Source organism: Podarcis filfolensis (genome assembly GCF_964270895.1).
Source record: "Podarcis filfolensis genome assembly, chromosome: 1".
NCBI classification, from domain to species: domain Eukaryota; kingdom Metazoa; phylum Chordata; class Lepidosauria; order Squamata; family Lacertidae; genus Podarcis; species Podarcis filfolensis.
The window spans coordinates 93,358,112-93,375,531 of record NC_139604.1 but is presented as its reverse complement, the minus strand read 5'-3'; the positions used below and the strand labels follow the sequence as shown (position 1 = coordinate 93,375,531).

At 44.3% G+C, this 17,420-nt stretch overlaps 1 protein-coding gene and 1 long non-coding RNA gene across 3 annotated transcripts in view; one reads left to right on the top strand and one right to left on the bottom strand.

Moving 5' to 3' along the window:
- Nucleotides 1-17,420, top strand: part of LOC310766305 — an 818,379-nt gene that overhangs the window by 219,708 nt on the left and 581,251 nt on the right. The gene's annotated exons all lie outside the window — the stretch shown is intronic.
- LTK (leukocyte receptor tyrosine kinase) overlaps nucleotides 803-17,420 on the bottom strand; it is a 105,867-nt gene continuing 89,249 nt past the window's right edge. For both annotated transcript variants that reach the window (XM_083610453.1, XM_083610454.1), the window contains exons 21-27: nucleotides 11,967-12,096; nucleotides 11,520-11,617; nucleotides 9,334-9,426; nucleotides 7,696-7,797; nucleotides 6,904-7,038; nucleotides 6,200-6,290; nucleotides 803-5,318 (exon numbers count right to left, since the gene is read on the bottom strand). In XM_083610453.1, coding sequence (XP_083466579.1) covers nucleotides 4,566-5,318; nucleotides 6,200-6,290; nucleotides 6,904-7,038; nucleotides 7,696-7,797; nucleotides 9,334-9,426; nucleotides 11,520-11,617; nucleotides 11,967-12,096 — 1,402 coding nt within the window. In that variant the 3' untranslated portion in view covers nucleotides 803-4,565. The remainder of the gene's footprint in view (nucleotides 5,319-6,199; nucleotides 6,291-6,903; nucleotides 7,039-7,695; nucleotides 7,798-9,333; nucleotides 9,427-11,519; nucleotides 11,618-11,966; nucleotides 12,097-17,420) is intronic.

The following is a 17,420-nucleotide window of genomic DNA, read 5'->3' as shown; positions in this document are numbered from 1 at the left end:
GTGGGAATGTTTAATGGTGGAAGAGCAAAGTAACCCTTTTCTAAAATAATAAAATAGGTGTTTGTAACGTTGCTATCCAGATGAGGCCAGAGACAAAGAACTTTCCTTTATTTGAAGACGTTTTTGAGAGGTAAGCTGGAAGCTGCATGTTAACTGCTTATAGGGTATTTCTCGCCTCAGTTAGCTTCAGGACTCCTTCAGAAGCGAATAAAAAAATGTCACCCTGTTCCTGTAGAATTGGTACCACTATTTAAGCCATTGTGATATGATTGAAAATTATTATAGTGTGGGGATTATTTATTTATTTATTTATTTATTTATTTATTTATTTATTATTTGGGGAGCGGAAGGTGCTTTGAAAGCAGAATTGCTGCTCTGTGTGTGTAGAGTCCAATTTGTTTCAAGAACACTCAAAGCCTGTTTGCTAGAGGTGACAAGTAATGCTTCTCTAGGATCATTTTCATCTCTTTTGTTCAGACAAACAAAGCTATTGCACATCTTAAAACTCAGTGGACAGTGCCACTGATGTTCCAGTCTGGGTTATATAGAGAACCAGTGCTTTTTTGTGCTGGTATGATCATCACTTCTATTTTTTGCTGCATGTGACAGCCATTTTGAGCTGGCATACACAGCACTTGCATTAGAACATTAGTACTGGGATCTCTCTCTCTTTTAACCAAAAAAGCTCTGTATTACCTATTTCCCCCCAATGAGGGGCACAAACAAGCTGACTGTTTATTTAACAGAGATATTCTATTTTCCTTCTAACCATTGAGTAGTGGACAACAGAAGACCAAACAGCTGTGTTAGGATGTCTTTATTTATGTGTTGCAAATATAGAAGTATACGCTTTTATCTGATTTCAAATTGCATAGAAGCAGGCATGTGGTTTACATATTTACAGTGACCCCCAAAGGGCAAGCTGGCAAGCTGTGTGTGCTGCCATTCTTTGAGGTAATCGCAGATCAAAAGCAATTTGTGTAAGTATAAAAGCGTGAAGAGTATCAAAGCTCTCTTAGCGCCATCATAGAAAACTCTGTTTGGATTGTTTGTGCCAGTGTGGAAAAGGCAAGGGAGGAAATGGGATCGATCACTGCCCAATTTAAAGGAAAGCTGTGTTTTTCAGCCTAGCAAGAGGCAGAACGGAGCAAGAGAGAATAGCACAAGTCGAGGGGAAATTAGTAGAAAAGGAAGTGACCTGCTTGGGATGAATCAAGATGCAACCAGGCATACCTCACAGGAATTGCATTTTGGGGTTGGGTTGGGGACGCGGGTGGCGCTTGTGGGTTAAACCACAGAGCCTAGGACTTGCCAGTCAGAAGGTCGGCAGTTTGACGGGGTGAGCTCCCGTTGCTCGGTCCCTGCTCCTGCCCACCTAGCAGTTCGAAAGCACGTCAAAGTGCAAGTACATAAATAGGTACCACTCCGGCAGGAAGATAAATGGCGTTTCCGTGCACTGCTCTCGCCAGAAGCGGCTCAGTCATGCTGGCCACATGACCCGTAAGCTGTATGCCGGCTCCCTCGGCCATTAAAGCGAGATGAGCGCCACAACCCCAGAGTCAGCCATGACTGGACCTAATGGTCGCGGGTCCCTTTACCTTTACCTGGGGAGGCACTAACAATTTTAATTCATTTTGTTGTTGGTATCTTCGTTATAAAGTCCCTCCTCTAGCAAACGGTGCCAATACAAAGTCTATATACTTGTATCACACAGATATAACATGGAAACCACGTGAGCTTTTTCCCCAAAAGAACAGTACTAAAGGAATTCTTGGAAAATAATTGAGTTAAACTAAGGAGAAAAGAACTGTAAAGCTAGGCTCTCTACTTTTGTACCATCAGTTTGTTCTCTCGCTCACTCAATCACACATGCCACCTGCTGTCATGTGACTGAAATCTTTTTTGTTGACGGATGTATTTGGGTCTGATTCAGTTCTAAGAGTCCCATGGAAATGTGCCCATTCGTGTCAACGAGGATGGTGCAAGATCATGACATCTATGATTAAAATGGCATGCAAATATACATATGATTTATATTACCTATCAAATTATAAGGAAGTAAATAGGTGAAACGACCTTAGCATAATGCAATGTTTGAGAACCACCCAAAGGAAAAAAAGCTGAGCCAAACATGAAGAATCTGCCTTTTGTAGTTTTGGAAAGCTTCGCACAAAATAGGTACAGCAAAGCTGTTCCCCCGCCCCTTGGTCTGAAAAACTATCACATCATCGTAATAAGAGACTAAAAGTTCTGAAGTTAAGTCCTATTGATTTCAGTGGCCCTTGTTTCCTCTAAGTGTGCTTAAAATTATACACAAAATGTTCACAGAGTTTGGATTAACAGGGATGCTATTTTTGTGAGGGAAAAGGTCAAAGAGGCACACAGTCAGCTCTGATAAGCAGGATAACAGACAAGGCAATTAGGGGCCCTTTTGTGGACCATGTTCCCTGGGCTGATTTGCAGAAATGTCATGGCTTTTTGCTGCAGGTTAGGTTAAGGTCAGGAGAAAAGGCATTGTGTAGTAGCAAGGACTTTGTCTTTCTGTGACCTGTACTGGAGAAGTCATTAATGACTTCCCATCTCCTAGAGCTTTCCAAACTGTTAGCTGCAGTGTGTAGGTGTGTCACACAAATGCTCCCTGTGCTCCTCCAGGGGCTGTAAAGCAGTTAGTTTAACCTCCTGTTTGTTAGTAAAACTGAATTACTGTGTCACGATTACAAATTGATGCATGTCTAAAAAGGTGTGTCACCAACATGAAAAGTTTGGAAAGCTCTGCTGTACACAGTTTTCATTTGGTAATTAAAGTGTGGAAATGCATATTTTCTTCATGAATGTGATTTCTTTCAATACAAGTTCATTTTTCAAATGGTCTATACTAAATGATGTTTGGAAGAGGTAGCAGAAAAGGATTGAAGAAACCGATCATTCTATATACCACCTGCTGACACGAAATAAACAAGTGAATGATAAGACTATTTATATCTACAGAAAAAGCCTGTACCAAACAACTTATTATCATTATCATCACTATTTTGCTGGTGTGACATGGAAAACTTTTTCAGCTCTCGACTTTCCCACTTCCCTGCCAGTTGGCCTAGTCATCTGTCACAGCAGAAATTGAGCACATGCACTGAAAATGGGTCTTCTCGTGCATTCTGTGGCCAGTTTTGTGTACATCTTTTGGGTGAGCTGATTTCTATGAAAGACCTAAAGGTAGTATAGATTAAGTCAATGAGAGGACATGGGCAACTTCCTTTCAGAGGACGTAGTTCCCTAGACATGTCTCAAACATCTCTCTTTGAAGGATATTTTACATTGGGCAAAACACTACCTGCATTTCAAATGTGTGAGACGCACAAGCATTCACGACACTCTGAAGCCAATGAGAGCTCTGAGTGACACTTATGTTGGATGCTTTCTTGTGTAAAAGGGTTTATGTGTCCCTGAATTAACTTGTGCAATAGCGGGCCTTTCTAATTCAGCAGCTCTCATTATATCCTGCAGTAGACCAACATGGTTTCCAACTCACCTCTCCTCAGTTTACCTCACCAATGCTGAGTCTATATACCTACCTCTAGAAGCTATTTTGTATATATGACCCAAACAAACACCAGCATTTTACCTATTAAGTCAGGATTCCCCTTCAGAATTAAAATACTTCTTGTTGGCCTTACTTCAAGTTAACAGCCTTTGTCACATTTCACCATAGAAGAACTTTGAATATTATATACATCTATAAAAATCGAACTCTAAATTTCCAGCTTACAAAAAAGTATTCCTACTGGAGTGTGAATTACTACCGTTGAGCAGAGTTCTGCGTAAACGAAGTCCATTAAAAGGAAACGTCCAGTTCATTGCAGACAAAGCAGGCTAACTCCTGAGACTCCACAGGTCAGGCATCAATAACCAAACTAGTTAGTTTCTGTGGTGCAAAGCAACTTCTTTCAGTAATGAAAAAAATATGGTCTCAACCACTTGTTTCTTTAGTTTTCTCAGTTTTTGATGCTCTTCCCGAAGAATGCAATTGTGATCTGCTCCCTTCTTAACTTTGGCTCTGTTTCCTTGCGTAGACTCCTCTCTGTCTTTGTTATTCTTACTACATGTTTTCAGCTACTGAGTCCAAGGCAAACCCAGCTGATTTTATTTCCTGCTTGGTTGTGAGTGGTGAGTCAGCTGGAAACCACATTTTGCAGACCACCACCATAGGTTGCTCACGGTTCTGCCATATGAACCTACCTAGTTCATATGAGGGAAGAGACCATTTTTCAAGGAGGTGATTGGGTGAATGTGAACACCTCCATGGACCACTGGACCCTGAACCATTCATTGCAACAGTAACTTCATTGCATCCGGCAGCCGCCACCATTGACACCAGTAGGTTGGAGCCAACCAGCCTCAAGTACTCATTGGGCATGTGCTGGAGGCCAGAGCAAGACAACATTAATTCATCTGTTCCTAGAACAGGGAGGGAGGAAGACCGGGGTAGGGGGTGGAGAACATTTTTTATTGTTCTTGCAGACACGGCCCCAGAGTGGAGGCCCAACTCTTTGAAAAAGTGTTCCATGTTATACAGGCGTAACACTCAGGTCATCAGATAAGGAGAGACCAGAGTCTCTCTCTCTTGAGGTTTTTTCTGGCTTAAAGGAAAGCTTGCCATCCCTGTGCAGGCTGGCACTCCTCAAAACTGTGGTTGGCTCCACTGCCAGAGGCAAAGACCTGCCTGTTTCGCAGCAGAGATCATCATAAGCGTAGTTCACATTGCCACATGGGAAATTCTGCAGCTTCACCAGTTCAATCCCTCCGATATCGATGTGAGGAGAGTGGTTCTGGCTCGGACATGAAGGTGATGCCCGAGAACTAGGGGAGGAACTGCAGTTCCCATCAAACCCCGAATCTTCCCGCTCTTGCGTTGTGTTGAGTTTGGAGCTGGGTTGGCAAACACCCTCCAGGACCCAGGATCCGTAAGTTGGGTTCCAAAGATTTTTGGTTTTATTCTTCAGCTTGTACGCTGGCTGGCTGGCAGACTCCAGTTTCTGGATCTGGGTCCCATTGCTGGAATCACTGGAGGAAGGCGTGCTAGCTCCTCTGGCTATCCAGTTACCAAGGTTCTCCACCAGCAGCTCCTGTGGACACTGCCCATATTTGTTCCCTGAATCATGGTCTTCCAATGTTATGAAGTTCATCTGCGGGGTAAGGGGAGAATTCCCCAGCAAAGGAACCTTCCCTGTGGAACTGTTTGGATGCAACGTAGTGCTTCCTTCATCCTCTGGTGTTGGGCTGCATTCAATGGGCAGCTCTGTATTGATCACATCAGGGTCCTGAAAGACAAGCAAGGATATTGAACTTCCTAAATACTATCACTTTGACCGATACAGACGCTAACATGCTTACAAGACCAAACTAGACATTACCAACAGATACAGAGGGTGGGATTCATGTCCTGTGAGTGCAACAATTTTTGCTTCTGCAATGAAACTTCCGCACTCTCCTCCTGCTGTGCATGCCCTACTCTCTCCCCAAATCTGCCCCAGAAGGTTGGGAAAACTCCTAGAACAGATTTGGGAAGCACATGGAAGAAAGAGGGAGAACATATTGTTACACAAGCAGAAATCCTTGCACTGGGTTTGTTTTGTTTTGTTTTTGCAGTGGGATGATCACATAGCACCATGTTGGATAGAACCATCAGGCATTCGGGACATCAACGCTCTGTCAACCTAGTACACTGACTAGCAGGAGCTGTCCAGGGTGCCTCCCAGTCCTACTTAGAGATGTGGGGATTGAACCTTATGGTACCACCTGCTTGAAAGGAAGATGCTCTGCCCATGGAGCTGTATATTAAATCTGGAAAAGCCATTAACTGACTAGAGAAATGGTAGTGTGGGTGGTTGACCCCTTTGTTGCCTGCTGCTTCCTCAGTGGTGGAGAGAAGTGATCCTTCCCTTTTGGCTGCAGCCACTTGCGGCACTGGATGCTGCTCTGAAAGGTCCCTGAATGTTCAGTCGCACAAGGGGCTGCAGTAGGAAGGGGCCTATTTGGTGGAGCTCAGTGGGCCTGAGGGAACAACAGACTGATCCAATATAAGGCGTTTCCATCTGTTCAGGGGATGGGTGGGCAGGCAGGGGAGACCTGAAAGGTTATAGAAAGTACTCTGGATACCACCACCACCACCACCATGGAATTTCACAAGAATATTCCTGACCTGTGTGCAGTACTTGATCCTTTCCAGAATGGTGGAGAAGTTGGGGCGGTACTCGGGACTATGCTGCCAACACTGCGTCATGATCCGGTAACTTGGAGAAGAATGGCAAAACAAAACCAACATCAGGAAGATGAAGAGGGTAAAAATTACCTAGTCCCTTTGGCACTTCAAAACCATGACTTGACTTTTGTGGGCCCTTCAGGATTAATGATTCAGGTCACAAGCAGTTCTGTGTCTTTGAGGTGACCCATTTGCAAAAAGCCAGAAATGGGGGCACGGGGGCGGTGCACGCTGTCCTATAATGGGCAAGTTCCCAGCTGGTGGGAAAACATCTGACAACAAGACCATATAATATAATAGACATTACACACACACACACACACACACACACACACACACACACACACACTTATTTAAGAGTTGCAATTAACTTTCACAGCAAATACAGTAAGAAATGTTCCTTGTTTTCTCTTCCTGGTACCCTCTGAAGAAGTCAGAGGCACGTGGTGGCAGAAGGAGAAAGAGGTTGGGGAGAGAACCTTAGGATGTGGGTTGGACAGGCAGGCTGCTGATCAAAGGCATCCCTTGGGCTTTAAAAATCAAGTCTGCAAATGCTGGATATTTTTGTTCCAGGGAAAAGGCTCCCATTCCTGGAGCAGACCGTTCTCACTGGCCTTATTTTGTAAAAATGAAGGCATACTCACACCGGCCCTGGGCAGTTCTTGGGTGGATCCATTCTTCCCCCACTGGTGACAAACTCCAGCACTTCCTGGTTGGTTTTGCAAGGGTAAGGCATATAGCCCAGGGAGAAGATCTCCCAAAGCAGAACTCCAAAGGACCTAGCAGAGAACCAGTGAATGCAATCCATTATCCTCCGGCTGGCACCTTAATAGTTTTATAGTTGCAAAGCACATGGCACGATGCTGCCCTTTCCTTTGCTTCTGTGGCCTCCTTCCTCTCAAAGAAGATTGGAGAATTAGAAATGTGTTGGCAAGACCTTCTTAGGGTGAGATGCTGTCTGCATGTTGGTCCTACGCTAACAACCCTCCCTGTTTCTCAGTACTCAGATCAATCACTGCAAGCCTATTGCTGCTGAAATGCTCATCCGCACTTCTCCCAAGCCAGAGTTTATGCAAAGGCAACTAGTTAAACACTGTTTCCGCAGCAACACTCCAGCACTTCCAAATAACACTGGCCTCCTTGTGAATTCATAGGATCAGTTTCAAAATGCATAGCAAGCATCTTCTCCAAAGACCATTGGTCTACCTAACTCAATAGAGGCCTCATTTACAGATCACTTTAAACCTCATTTAAGCTTCAGTGTGGATTAAAGATGAATGAACAGCATGCTAGTATGCAAGGTGAGATCTCAGTGCTTTTACTCCTCCCCTGTTCCTGCTATTGTCAGAAGCTAAGTCTAGGCTTAGCCTGATGTCTGAGACTGGGCTTGTGGTTTATTTCCCCAAAACCAGTGGCAATGCGAAGGCATTTCTTACCAGGTGTCAGTCTTGGAGGTGAATATTCCTTCCAGGAAAGCCTCTGGAGGCATCCACTTGACTGGGAGCATGGCTCTCCCTCCTTTGCGGTAGTAGCTTGCCCTGGCATGCCAAAGAAAAAGAGATGGGGAAGGGGAAATTAAGGCCCACAGAAGTAGCTGAGTAAGAAATGCTCTGGTTATCTCTCGCTTGGACTACTGCAATGCGCTCTATGTGGGGCTGCCTTTGAAGGTGACCCAGAAACTACAACTAACCCAGCATGCGGCAGCTAGACTGGTGACTGGGAGTGGCCGCCAAGACCACATAACCATCGGTCTTGAACAACCTACATTGGCTCCGAGTACGTTTCCAAGCACAATTCAAAGTGTTGGTGCTGACCTTTAAAGCCCTAAATGGCCTTGGTCCAGTATACCTGAAGGAGCGTCTCCACCCCCGTTGTTCAGCCTGGACACTGAGGTCCAGCGCCGAGGGCCTTCTGGCGGTTCCCTCACTGTGAGAAGCCAAGTTACAGGGAACCAGGCAGGGGGCCTTTTCAGTAGTGGCACCCGCCCTGTGGAACGCCCTCCCACCAGATGTCAAAGAGAACAACAACTACCAGACTTTTAGAAGACATCTGAAGGCAGCCCTGTTTAGGGAAGCTTTTAATGTTTGATGCATTACTGTATTTTAATATTTTGTTGGAAGCCGCCCAGAGTGGCTGGGGAAGCCCAGCCAGGGCGGGGTATAAATAATATATTATTATTACTATTATTATTATTATTATTATTATTATTACGTAAAGGCCTGGTCTTCCCCACATTCCAACGTATACACGGGAAACGCAGCTAACACAAACAAATTTGGGTTTCTTTGGAAAGGCAGGAACATTTCTTCTAACTGCATAGAACACGGGGCGATTGCTGCTTTATACTGAGTCAGACCCATTGCTCAATCTCAGTATTGCCTGCACTGACTGGCAGTGGGATTTCAGGCAAAGAGTGTTTCACAGCCCTACCTGGGGACACCAGGGATTGAACCTCAGACCTTCTACATGCAAGACCAATGCTCTACCCCCTGAGCTACAGCCTTGCCTGCTTTTTTTGCCTTCTGTCGCTCGGGGACGTATTGCTGCTTTTCCTCCCACAAGAAAGTGTGCATGAGATCAAGCTACAGGAGGAGGGTCGCTTCAAGCACTGCCATGACAGTTGTGGGTTAGGCAAGATGTATTGAGAAAACGAACAAGAAAACTGCACACGGTTGCAGTTAGGAACACAAGAACAACTCTGCTGGATCTGGCGAATGGCTCTCGTCCTGCAATTTCCAGCAGGTGGTATTCAGAAACATATGGACCATGCTTGATGTCAGACATGCATACAGTAGTACCTCGGGTTACATACGCTTCAGGTTACATACTCCGCTAACCCAGAAATAGTACCTCGGGTTAAGAACTTTACTTCAGGATGAGAACAGAAATCGTGCTCCAGCAGCAGCGGGAGGCCCCATTAGCTAAAGCGGTGCTTCAGGTTAAGAACAGTTTCAGGTTAAGAACAGACCTCCAGAATGAATTAAGTTCTTCACCCGAGGTACCACTGTACATGTCACTGATGGGATGTGGTAGGTTTGGCTTCCCTGCCCCCCCCCATTGCTTTTATATTTTACCTGTAGATATCCCGGGCCATTCCGAAGTCGCCAATTTTAGCTACTCGCCCTGGCCCAGTGCAGGTCAGAAGGCAGTTTCTTGCAGCAATATCCCTGTGAAAGGACACACAAGCATGAGGTGGAAGCCGGGGATTTTGAAGTTCAAGTGGGCACCGTAAATACACGCTTAAGGAAGCCATTACACAAAGCACTCACTTCTGCAAGGACGGGCCCTCCTGTACTGCTGACAAGTTGTTTACATTTTCTTATTCAAATGCCATTTACCATGAATGACTACTACTCGAATGACAGGGGCAAGGGAGCGAGTCTTGATCCCATTTGAAATTAACCCCCAACTAAAAGCTTTTAGAAAGCTGCAGGAAGACCATGACTGGTTGCTGATCAAAAAGGGTCACTTATCTCTCCAAGCACTCCCTCTCCTCCTACGCCTTTTCCCACTTGAAGCAAAAATGGAACAAGAAACTGACCAACTCTCTTATTTTTTTTAATGGCAGACACAGAGATGGAGCTTGTAAGCAGGGAAACCTCTGAGATCTGCCATTTGAAGTGGCTGTTTTGCCACTTTACCCTAAGGCTAGTTCTAGTTTATGACAGATTTGTTAGGTGAGGAGGGCTTCCTGGACTGAATCCGGATACTCCTTCCCCACCCACAGTTAAATCAGCATTGGCCCTTCACACTCTACAGTCTAGTAAGGGCATCTCTTTTATTACACTCATTATCCTTTTTTTTTAAAGCTGGCATCTCTAAATACAGGAGTGCTACTTATACTGTCTTAATACAGCAATAGCCTCCTTTACTTCATTCATGGGCAAAGCTTGTTATAGATACACCTAGATATTCACATCTACAAACCAAACTCAATGCTATAATTCCAAGAATAAAAGGAAACCAGGAACATATGTTGCAAGACTGCCATCTAGTGGGCAAAGACAAGATACACCGCTAGTACAGGAAGAAGGCTTTTCAAGATGAACGTTTGATACCAACGTATGCAGAAAAGCTTATACTGAGCCAGACCACTGTTATTCCTAGCCCAGAACGGTTTACTCTGACTGGCTGTGGCTCTTCCCGGTCTCTGGCAGAGATCTTTTCTTACCAACTACTACCTGAACCTTTTAAATGGAGATGACAAGGATTGAACCTGTGACTTCCAGCATATGTAAAAGTATACTTTATCACTGAGATGTGGTTCACCTTTAAAAAGTTTAAGGAAGTATAAAGGAAACTTTATACATTTATCTGTTTCCCACTGAACTTCAGTAGAAATCTCACTCGTATACGTTTTGTCTTTGAAAATAAAAGGTGGTTCCATTGTTTAACGACATGCAAATTTGCACAATTTCCTTTGTTTTCACAAGGAAGTGAGACATACCCACTGATCCTCCAGTGGAATGAACAGGACTATCTCATGACATAACTAGCAGACATAACTCATCAGCATGGAATGATCTAGATTGCTAACGATGCATTTAGGGGGAATTAACCATTTGATAAAGATGCTGATAATGAGCTGGATAGAACGATGCAAAATGAGGCTTGCCTGGTGTCAGCCTCTGTGACATAGCTGCAAACTTTTCCCTTTTTTTAAGGGAAATTCCCTTATTCCGAATAGGTTTCCTCGCAAGAGAAGGGAAACGTTGACAGCTATGCTCTGTGACCATCTCTGCCTCTGTCTACATGGTTTTCAAGAATTCATTCCTTTTCCTACGTGGTATGGAATGAGTTTCAACCTGTTTTAAGGTATTATCTCAAAGACCACACTATGTCATTGCGTCAAAATCAATGTCAAATTCGAAAAACGTAGTTTCTGTTTAAGATGGCACAACTCCAATTTGCCTTTGGAGCTGCTAAGCCTATTTTATTATTGTTTATTGAATTTATTCCCCACCCTTTTCTCCAAAGAGCCACAAGCTCAAGGTGGTGTACATGGTTCTTCTCCTTTCTCATTTATTCCACACACCAACCCTGTGAGGTAGGTTAGACTGAGAGGCAGGGAGTGGGTTTCATAGCCGAGTGGGGATTTGAACCCCTAGTATGAGGATGCGGGTGGCTTACTCCCTAGTCTGACAATCTTAACCACTACACCACACTGGCCTCCCTCTGAATAACACATCTATGACTCTTTGGAAAACAAGCCAAGAAATACAGCCCATGTGGAATCATTATACAGGTAAGCCTCTCTTACCTATGGATGAAGTGGTTCTCCTCCAGATACTTGCAACCACAAGCAATGTCCCTGGCTATATTCAGCAGGTCCTGCATTGCCAAAGTGGATGGCTGGTTCTGCCCATGAGAGAGAGGGAATACAAAGATTCAATATGGATGAGACATGGAGTGTGAGACATGGGAGTCTGGAAGGCACCAGTCTGAGTGTAGTTTTTTACACTGAACGTTTCTGCTTCATGTCAGTTACACAACAAGGCTCTGGTCCACTCACATGATGAAGCCTATCCTCCTACCCGCCCCAATACATCTTTACTTCCTAACAGAATGAACTCCAGGAAGTCTGTAGTGAACAACTGTTTCATTCATGCTCCCTCGTGACCTGAAAATAGTCACTGGGTGGCTGGAGCTGGGCATCACCAGCAAGATCTCCAGAGCAGGGCAAGGGGAGAAGCGATGGTTTACTCACCACCCGAGGCCGGTTCTGCCGAAGGAAGCTCTTCATATCTCCACCAGTCATAAGCTCCAACAGGATGAAGCGAGGCAAGGTCTGCAGGCTCACCCCAATACACTGAACAATATTCTGGTGATTGAACTTGCTGAACCACCATGGAAGCATGGAAGAGAGGAGGGGGGGAAATGATTTCAGTGTTAGGCAGTCGCTAAGATCCTTCACTTAATACCTTCCTAAACTGTGTTAAACTGAATGATATCAGTCTCACAACTCTAAGAAGTTTTTGGATTTTAGGCCTGAGTTGCTGCAACCCACAGGTTATATAGGAAGCTGCCTTACACTGAGCCAGACGGTTGATTTTTCTAGATCAGTGATATCTACACCAGCCTGCCTTCCCCCCGGTGTTTTGGCCTACAACTCCCATCAGCCCCAGCCAGCATGGCCAAGGGTCAGGGATGATGGGAGTTGTAGTCCAAAACATATGGAAGGGTGGTCAACACTAACCAGCAACAGTCAGCCAAGATTTCAGGCAGGAGATGTGGGGCTTAGAACCTGGGACCTTCTGTATCCCAGGTATGTATACGAAGGATCTCCTTTAATGGAACTAAGGCCTTAAGCCACTAGTTCTACTGGAGAGCTACTTCGAGAAAGGGCTAGGGGAGGGCAGTGGGCCAGGCTCTCAGTGCTACTGTCCAAAGCGATCTGCTGGCAAATCTTAAGGGCCAATGCTGTTTCCATAGACCTCTCTGTACGGGTATCCGTTGGTATCAATCAAGAGCAGGGTTTGGCCTATAGGTTCCCAGTTGCTGATCAAAGCCATTAAAGAATAAATAGAAGGAAGTTTGAGGGAATTGCTTAAGCTCAGCAGGCATGATTAAGCACAAATATAGCACAAGAAAGACCATATTTTTCACTCTATAAGATGCACCAGACCACAAGACGCACCTAGTTTTTGGAGGAGGAAAACAATAAAAAAAATATTCTGAATCCCAGAAGCCAGAACAGCAAGGATCGCTGTGCAGTGAAAGCAGCAATCCCTCTTGCTGTTCTGGCTTCTGGGATAGATGCGCAGCCTGCATTCACTCCATAAGACGCACACACATTTCCCCTTACTTTTTAGGAGGGAAAAAGTGAGCAAAAAATACGGTAAATTAATTGGAGTTGTGAGTTAACTGAACTGCTTTAAAACTTACTGCCTCTATATCTGAGTGTTCCCTGCTAGAAATGTACATGCAGCTTGAAAACACACATTAGTCCATCTAACGCAGTAGACAGCAGTGACATTCCAGGTTTGCAGGCAGGAAATATTCCTGGCCCTACCTGGCGATGCTGGGGAATGGAACCCTTGACCCTCAGCATGCAAAACAGGTGTTCTACCACTAAGCTATGACCCTTCCCCAGACCCTCTGGCAGCTTCCAGAGCATTGTGATTCAGCCGCACGCTGGCAAATTCAGGTTATGCAATTAAAATTGATTTGGGGCCCTTGTGCAACAAGCCTGCTTCCAAAAACTTGGGTTATTTGTTTGCTTGCTTGCTTGCAGTAAGGAAAGTGATGGGAAATTAAGTGGAAGGCATGGGATGACAATCGATTGACATGATGTGATATAACCTCCCTGCAAAACTGAAAACAAATCAGAATGCACACTCAATAAACAGATTGTCTTGGAAGCCTCTGCTACATTTTCATCCATAATTTGAGCACTGGGCTTCCTTCTATACATCAGCTCCTGTCAGAAATCAGTGATGCTTGCAGGGAGAATTAAGAGGATGAGGTAAGAAAGAAACACACCAGAGGGCAGTGAGAGATGTTTAGGGAAGTTTTTAATGACTGATGTTTTAATGTATTTTTAATCTTTTGTTGGAAGCCGCCCAGAGTGGCTGGGGAAACCCAGTCAGATAGGCAGGGTATAAATTATTATTATTATTATTATTATTATTATTATTATTATTATTATTATTAAGAGGAGGTACCCGAGGAAGGGAGATGGCAAGGTCTTCAACCAGGGAATAGATTGCCACAATCCTGTTTTGGACTTGACTTGTGGTATCTGCCAAAAAGGTTAGCACTACCTCTGTCTTAGAGGAATGCATTATGTTATTCAAGCAATAAAATGAAATTTCTTTCAATACCATCTTGTGTTTTTCTGGCATCCACAAGACAAGCACTCACAGCAAAACTTCCTTAAGAGGTAAGGCGGGGTGAGATGTGAACTTATGGTTTCCCCATGAGTGGGAGCAGCTAACAAATCAAACAAATGTGAAATTATCTCCAGGCAGATTTTTTAAAAAACCCACACAAACAAAATGCATGAGCACTCCTTTGCCCAGCCTTGTCACTCAATGTGTCAGTTTGTGAGAGAGGCAGACAGTTGGCATCTGTTTGATCCTTGTGGCTTGTTGGAGCTGGAGGGTGCGGTGGGTGGGTCAGAGGCACCCTCCCTCAACTGCCTCCAGGAGAGTTTTTATTCCAAACACAGCAATTAAGGTTGATCCGCCTAGCCGTAAATAACGCAATCCCTCACACTTACTTGGCACTTGGGACGTGTAAAAACCTGCAAGGCTGTTGACTAAGGTGTGTCTCTCTCTTGTAGTCAAGTGGAACAAAACAAGCTGTTGTCAAGGGGAACAAACTTTGGGAATATCTATCAAGAAGAATCACCTCAGACCCATCTTTGGGCTCACCTAAAACACAAACACCTCATGCCATGGGAAAGACAAGTTCCTACATAAGCTCTAAAGTGAAAGACAAGTTCCTACATAAGCCCCCTGTACTGCAGGGGTTGCCCGTCTGGGGCACTCTAGATGTTGCTGAACTCCAAGGCCCATCACCTTCTCCCCAGCCAGTATGGCCAGTGGTGAGGGTTGATGGGAGTTGCAGTCCAGCAACACTTGAAGGGGACTACATTGGTAATGCATTACCCAGTACTCCCCCCCCCAAAAAAAATGTTTAGGTGTACTCTCATTTTGACTCAAGAATATCACTGGGAAAGGAAATGAAGCCACCATCGGAGGTGGTAACAATGAAACTGACCAATCACCGTGCTAGATTCCAACTCCTACTTCACACATTAAACGCTCGCTTCCGTCTGAGACTCAGGAAACACCGTGACAGGCAATGAGGCTGCTATTGGGGGTAGCAACGGAACTGACAATTCACCGTGCAAGAGAATAAACTTTTTTAAAAAAATAAATAAATTAGTTTCTTCTCCTGTTAAGATTCACAAAATGTTAAGGAGTATGCGTCCCCCAGCAAAAAGCACTGGCATTACCCTGTGGCAATGCACGGACAATGTTGTGAGGAGCACCCATGCACATTCAGCAACTCCCAGACAGGCACCCATGCCAAACACAGATATTAAGGGGGCAGGGCCAATGGGGATGTGAGTGGCACATGTGCCGAGGTCTCACTGCTCCTTCATGCGATATCCCTGCATGTGAGTAAGGTAACTGGGTTTCGTTTTCCTCTGTCTTGCCATGTCTCTTGAAAAAAGAAGCTGCTGACAGAGCAGCGACTCAACAGCTTGTGTTTAGAACAGGGGTCAGCAAACTTTTTCAGCAGGGGGCCGGTCCACTGTCCCTCAGACCTTGTGGGGGGCTGGACTATATGTTGAAAAAAATAATGAACAAATTCCTATGCTCCACAAATAACCCAGTGATGCATTTTAAATAAAAGGACACATTCTACACATGTAAAAATATGCTGATTCCCGGACCGTCCGCAGGCCAGCTTTAGAAGGCTATTGGGCTGGATCCGGCCCCTAGGCCTTAGTTTGCCTACTCATGGTTTAGAACTTCTTAGCTGAAGCTTGGTTTACTCCTAACCTTCCTGTCTTCTTTTGTTGTTCCTGTTTCTACACTGCAATCCCAAGCATGTTTACTCAGAATTAAATCCTACTCACTGGGGCTTATGAGGTAAAGATTGGTGGGAATGCAATGCCAGTCAGGTCATAGGCCTCTGTCGCCTGCGAATCCTGTCCAATCCTGCTGGTTTGCCTGACTCATTTGCCTGTCTGCCTTGCATTTTTCTGGTCCTGTCTAAATTTGCCTCCTTAATCAATCCCTACTCCGTCTGTGTTACTTATGCTCTAGTAGTGAGCCTGACGGTCTCTGTGTTTTCAGTAATTTCAGCAAGTTGTTGTTCCACATCCAGCAATAATTTCTGTGGTATGGGTTTAGAAATTCTTTCCTGGTGAAATAATGACTTTGCTTCATACCTCGATGTAATTTTGGCACCAAGAAAGGACCCTGTTATTTTCCTGTATGGTGCTTTAGTGCTGCTTCCTCTTTTGTGTTATGGCGCTTCGATGTTCTTGTTTAACAACATTTTCATTTGTTTTATTGTAATTTTAACATTTTGTAAGGCAACCAAAGAACCCTAGGCAAGAAGGCTACTTCGAATTCCAAGAATAAGCCAAACCTTTAATCCTGAACTGACAAATACAATACAAATATTATTTGTATGCTGCTAGGTTCTTTGAGCACATACAGTCTATCAGGTTGTGTTTTTTTTACATCCATTAGAAGCTCAGAGATAGGCATGCCACTAGGGTGGGACATTGGATACACTTATGAGTCTCAAAAAAGGGTATCAAAGAACATTCATTATACTGAAAGTTATTTTAGAAATTCTGTATGGAATAATTAAGCTTGTTTTTAAGACATGGGTTTTTGATGGATAGGCTGGATATCTATTTGTGCAGAAAATACAATGCTGCCATAAACAGAGTCAGGTTATTTGTCAGTCAAGCATATTATACTCAACTCTTGAGGGGGGAACAATTATCCAGGGCCTCCGGCTGAGACAGGATTTTCCTGCCATCTTATACCTGATCCATTTCAATGGGACTGAACCTGAGATCTTCTTTAGGCAAAACATCATGCGTTCCACCACTGTGCTATGGTCACTGAGCTGTGAGGACGGCATACCAGGAAGACTGGCCCACCTGCACCTTCCTATTGCTCCATACGGGGAAGACTGATGCTACAGTGCACATTCAGCCACTGAATGTTATTGATGAATTGGAGGCATGTGAAACTGAACAGCAATAGTTTTTACACAACGCTTTCTCAGCAGGAGCAGTCTGAGCAGTGTGAACTAAGAAATTCAACAGGACCCTTCTTCAAGGTCCACAATCATTTGTAACGTGCGTTATTCCCGGTTCCAGGGGCGGGGGGCGGGGAGGGAACGGAGAACTGGGAAACTCAATTTCAGCAACCCTTCTAAAATAATTATCCTGGTTCACTATCTATATATCTTGGCCCTGAATTGATTTTATGTAAGTGCTGTTGTTTTAAACTGTTTTTATATTTATCATTTTTTTATATATATGCAATTGTTTTGTGTTAGCGTTTTTATAGATGCAATTTAACTGTTTTTATATGTGGTATTATACTGCAAATCGCCTCATGGGCAAAAATGCCTCATAAATGTAAGAAATAATAATAATTAAACATTCAGCACAATATGC